The sequence below is a fragment of the Hyla sarda genome, chromosome 1 (assembly GCF_029499605.1).
Source record: "Hyla sarda isolate aHylSar1 chromosome 1, aHylSar1.hap1, whole genome shotgun sequence".
NCBI classification, from domain to species: domain Eukaryota; kingdom Metazoa; phylum Chordata; class Amphibia; order Anura; family Hylidae; genus Hyla; species Hyla sarda.
In genome coordinates, this window is record NC_079189.1 from 282731803 (window position 1) to 282737802 (window position 6000).

At 38.9% G+C, this 6000-nt stretch overlaps 1 protein-coding gene across 7 annotated transcripts in view; it reads left to right on the forward strand.

The window, feature by feature from the left end:
- Nucleotides 1-4386, forward strand: part of CREB3L3 (cAMP responsive element binding protein 3 like 3) — a 104040-nt gene extending 99654 nt beyond the window's left edge. For all 7 annotated transcript variants that reach the window (XM_056573856.1, XM_056573889.1, XM_056573899.1 and 4 more), the window contains one exon: nt 2581-4386. In XM_056573856.1, coding sequence (XP_056429831.1) covers nt 2581-2930 — 350 coding nt within the window. In that variant the 3' untranslated portion in view covers nt 2931-4386. The remainder of the gene's footprint in view (nt 1-2580) is intronic.
- The last annotated feature ends 1614 nt before the right edge of the window (nt 4387-6000 follow it).

A 6000-nucleotide genomic window follows, 5' to 3' on the forward strand; every position in this document is an offset into this window, starting at 1 on the left:
ATGTATTATAAAGTCAGCCTGTAAACACACTTATTAGTTATAAAACAAACAAAAAAGACAGAGAATGTATAAATCAGCTCGTACCTCCATATGCTTTAGCTCAGCATACCATCCTCCAGGTGCTCACAGAAAAAGTTACAGCGGGCTGTAGCAGAAGCAAAATATTCATGGAAAATGTAGCAATCCGAATAGGACTTAAAACTTCCCAGCTTTATTAAAAATGAATATAAATCCGTCATTGTGAACTACAACATAATAAAACAGAAGACAACGCATTTCGGATTTGACTCCTTTCTCAAGGTCAACTGCTTGAGAAAGGAGTCAATTCCGAAACTGTTATTTTCTAATTTAATATGATGTAGTCCACTATACCAATAATTTTTTTTTGTTTCTAATAAAGCGGAGATGTTTTTAGTCCTATTCGGAGTGCTGAATTTTCCTTGGATTTCTTGCTTTAAAAAAAAAGTAATTACAAGTATTAACCCCTTAAGGATGCAGCCCTTTTTCACCTTAAGGACTGAGCCCTTTTTCGCAATTCTGACCACCTTTATGCATTAATAACTCTAAAACACTATTACTGAATATTCTGATTCTTAGATAGTTTTTTTCATGACATATTCTACTTTATTTTGGTGGTAAATTTTCATTGTTACTTGCATCCTTTTTTGGTGAAAAATCCCCAAATTTCATGAAAATTTAGAAAATGTTGCATTTTTCTAACTTTGAAGCTCTCTGCTTGTAAGGAAAATGGATATTCCCAAAAAAATTTTTTTTATTCACAAATACAATATGTTCACTTTATGTTGGCATCATAAAATGGACATAAATATCGCTTACTGCCTCCTTCCTTCCCCCCCCTACCGTCGTTTCCCTACCTGCGCCTGTCTCCAGCGACGATCGGCGGTCCCCACGGATCTTCTTTGCAGGTACCGGCATCCATCTCCCCCCCGTTCTGCCCGAAATCCAGGGGTGGGCAGGATGGGGGGTTGCCATGGCAACCCACTGTCCTACGCTGCCATTGGTCAGAATCAGTTCTGACCAATGGCAGGGGATAGGAGGAGATCGCAGCACTGCGACCTCACTCCTATCCCTCAGAATGATTGGGGCTGTCACTGACAGCTCCGATCATCCCTATTTTCCAGATGATCGGGTCACCAGAGACCCGATCAGCCCACAATAGCAGAAAATCGCATGTCTGAATTGACATGCGATTTTCTGCGATCACCGACATGGGGGGGCTCTCAGGACCCCCCTCGGCAATGTGCCGGGATGCCTGCTGAATGATTTCAGCAGGCATCCTGGTCCGGTCCCCAACCCGCTACCGGCAGGGACCTGAATTCCCGGGGGCGTAGGCATACGCCCCATGTCCTTAAGGACTCGGGATGCAGGGCATATGCATACGCCCGGCGTCCCGAAGAAGTTAACACATGTTCTGGCAAAGACATGAAAAAAAAAACCCGAAGGTCAATATTCCAGAAAATTAATATAAGCATTACTGATCAGGAGGCCTGTACCCCAGGTATTAGACTTGTTCACTTAAGTTAAATATGCACTTTATTATATGTATCACCTTGTGACATTCCTCTGTTATTACATGTTACTTTTGTTATTAAGATCAGCATTCTGTCTAAATAGCTTTATTATTCTTTTAGTACTACAACTTTACTAATATCTCAGAAGTTCATTACTTTTAGAGTGTTTGCAGACTGGTGTTAATAACGTTGATCATGTAGAGAATAAAAAATTAAATTTCATTTATTTACATGTCCTGTGTAATATATTGTTGGTACTTTTCTGTTTAGTCCTGTGAAACATGTTTGGTACAAGCCCTTTATAGGTTTTAGGTTGTTTTTGGGACATTTATATGTGGTCTACTGCACTTTTAAGTCACAATAAAGGTATGCTTTCAGGCAATAGACAAAATGTAGTCATGAGCAGTCCACGTTTGACATTTGACATGAAATTTATAGGATTTTTGAGGTTGATTTAGAAATGATGATCCTAACTTAAAGGGCTCCAAAGGATAGGGGATAAGATGTCTGATCGTGGGGGTCCCGCCGCTGTGCCCCCCCCCGTGATCTCCTTGCTGCACCCAGTGTTCATTTAGAGTGTCCGGTTCAGCGCCGGAGGCTTGTGACGTAATGGCCACGCCTGCTCCTGACGTCACGGCCACTCCCCCTCAATGCAAGCCTATGGGAGGGGGCGTGACAGCCATCACGCCCCATCCCATAGACTTGCATTGAGGATGCGTGGCCATGACTTCACGAGCAGAGCGTTACCGTGACATCATGAGCCTCCGCTCCACATCACCAGTCATCCAGCACGGGGTGAAGTTTGTTGCGTGCACCGGATGTCTGGGGTGCCACATCTGGGATGTCTGGGGTGCCAAGATCAGAAATCTTATCCCCCATCCTTTGGATAGGGGATAAGATGTCTAGGGGCGGAGTACCCCTTTATGTACAAATACTTATACTTAGAAGTAAAAATACTTATTCCAACATACAATTGGGACCATTTATAATTTTGAGTGACTATTTATAATTTGCACATGCCCCAGTTAACAATCTTCTCTATTCCTAGTCTTTTCCAGGTCCTTGCATAATGCAGCATCATCAAGAGTATTCCATTTTCAACATGAGACACAAGAGGCTTTACATTGGGGTAATTCAGGAAGGCAAACACATAACAGAGAAATTAGGTCTCTAAGAAAATACCTGGATGAGGCACTGTCCATTAGGGAACAACGGTTAACTGAGTATGAATCAACTGAAGTAAAGAATCGGACAAGGCAGCTAAATGAAGAGCATATCCCATTGATGGAAAGCAGTAGAAACGAAATCCTACATGAGTCAAAGGATGATTATGTGGCACCTCAATTGATGGCAAATGTGTCTTGGAAAGAGCCCCTGAAGCAAGAGGGGGAGCTGTAATATATGTATTTAAACACTTGACAACACAATGAGAACATTTAAATCCAGTAGCAATTCCGAGAAATACATAATCTCAAATATGGCAGAAAAGCTAAGAAGAGCCTATGTTTTTGTAAATAGATGATCACATTATGACCCCTTAACATAAAGTATGAATTTTGCAATTGATTACCCTATGGAATACAGACGAGCATCTAAAATAAAAAAAAAACACTATACTCACCTCTCCTGGCAATCCTGTGACAATGCTTTCTCTGTGTCACATTGGTCTCTGTAAATTTGATCACCAACAATAGCATGTCGACACGTGACTGCTTCTGCTTGTAAATGGCTGCAGGGGTCATGCGTCGAATAATGCATCTTCGCTAAAGGCTGGGTAAACAGATTCTAGTAAGAGAATAAGGGATCATTGGCAGAAAAAGCAACAGGGGAATTTGTGCCCTTATAGCAGCAGAAATGACATTGTGAAATTTAAAAAATCCGCCTCACAGGCCAGTTTTCCTGTGGAAATGTTCTGCTGCATGTGGATATGACTTTTAAACTCTTATCCATTTAGGCTATGTTCACACAGCAGAACTGCCTCACTAAATTTCCTCTACTTCTCCATGCAAAAGCAATGGCATACAAGTAATCTCGGGCAGATTCAAGCAGAATTTCCTCATAGAAAATCCTTGTGGAATCAAAGCCCCAATGATGAAAGTTTCTGATGAAGATTATTTTCAGTGAGGAAATTCTGCCATGTGTACCAGCCTTACAGTTTCTTCTGCATATTTTCCAATAAACAAATCTGCATAAAAATTCTGGAATGTCAATGAAAAAAAAAAAGGTTATGTGTCTCAGAAAGCAGCAATACAGAAACAACATTTTTCCATAAAACATGCTTTTAAAAAGTTCTACATGTTTTTGAAAAGTACTGAAACATATACCTATTTGGTATTTATTTAGTGTACACTAAATCCTCTATCACCAAAATTTAAATTAATTTATCAATGAATTATCTGAAAATGATACTACTTGATCTATAAAAAATCATGTCCTCATAAGGGTATGTTCACACTACGGAATTCCCCAGCGGCAATTCCACCGCTGAAATTGTTCCGCGCAAAGAAAGAACATGTTGGTGACCGGCGCAGTGCCACGCAGTCCTTCATCCCAGTCCAATAATTGATCACATCACAAAAAGCAGTACAATAATATAGAAGCATGTAACCATGGATGTCATTTTCATTGTTTTGACCCACTCAATAAATAACGTCAGTTTTAGTGTAAAGTGTACTGTATAAAAACAAAAACCCCAAATCTGTAAAATTGCTGTTTTCTATTCAGTTTTACCACAAATAATAATTTTTTGCTTGCACTGTACATTTTGTGGTAAAATGAAAGTTCTAATTATTAAGAACAATGGGTCACGCAAACAAGCTCTCATATGTGTCTGTGGATGGAAAAATAAAAGGCGAGGAGGAAAAAACAAAAACACAAACATTTTAATTTCTTGTGTCCTTCAGGCCAAAATGGGCTGTGTCCATAAAGGATTAAGCACAACGTCCTAACATAAATTTGAAAAAAGTTAAATTTGAAAAATGATCTGAAGAAAGTAAACGGTGGAAAGGTAGAAGGGAAGCATTATACAGTATATGGGCAGGTAAAGATTTATCAGTAGGCTTTATAACGTCATACAATTCTTACAGAGCATAGCTCTTGCACAGTGCCCACATACTATTTTGCCAAAGCCTTTTTTTTTTTTACATATGAAAATATTCGACCTAAAGTTTGGTAAATAGTTTAAAATGTATGCTATGTTAATGATGGGGACAACACCGCTGTGAGATGCCCTCATTTAAGGGATCTGTCACAAAGATTTATTTTGATAAATTACTAAACTAAATGAACTTAAGGAGTTTTCGTTTCAGTGTAACGTTGTCATAAAGACTAAACTTGCACATACGGTAGTTAAAAGTGTTACGGTCATTTGTATAAACCTTTAATATGTTGTCCTGATGTCCAAAGTTTATTTTTTCATTGGTCTCAGTCCTGATACCCGATGCAATTGTGAGTTATAACCAACAGCACACCTTACTCCCGGTTGGCCGATATGCTCCATTAAAGTCTATGGAGCACATCAGTCAGATTAGGCAGGCAGCTGCGGCATGAATAGCACTGCTGCACCCTTCACCTGGTTATAACTAATGATTGTACCACATCTCAGGACTAAAACCGGGTGCAATCTAAGCTTTTGACTTGTCTGGACAACATGTCAAAAGTGTATACAAATGACAGTGTCACTTTAAATACTAAAACATTGAATCTTTCTTAATTGTTAATAGCTAAAAAAAATAACTAAAAAAAATTGATGCTGAGAATTTTACTGCTTTTAATCTATGAGCTTTTAGTTCACATAAGTCTGTTCTGTGGAAAGCATCAATTTATACAGAAATGTATTTTTATTTTTGATGTATTCTTTGGCTTCCTATTTTGGCGAACAAGACTTTATGTGAATAGAACAATTGTACATGCTAAGCTCCTTCTGTAAAGTGCCTTTTCTTTAAATAAACCTTTTATGATAATGTAATTTCCCTTACAATAATTGTATCAGCTATGCCAGGAGAGGACAAAATGAAGTATGCCTCTACCACAAAATTCTTAGAAAATGCAGCATCTGAGCTACTTTTCTGTAAGGTTACTAAAATGGTAGTGTAGTTTTGCACAACATAATTCATCCCATTAAGGAGAACAGTTCTTCAGACATTTTCTGTAAGTTGCTTAAAATAGGAAAGAAATGGTAATGACAGTATGAGCCATGAACATGCAGTATAGGCCTTGGCACCCAGGCATAGGTCTACCACTGATGATCAATGCGCAATGAGTCTCCTTGATGGGGGAAAGGGAATAAAAAAGACCTGGGATTCTGCAAATACATACTGTAAGAGACTGAAGTTTGTACAGCATTTTATAGAACTAGGGGAAAACAAGAGGATAGGGCACCTAGGTCTTTTCTCAGTGTGGCTACTGCCTATTGCTTTCAGCAAACCAATTAACAACAGTTTCTAATGCATAATAAAGAGACTTTAAC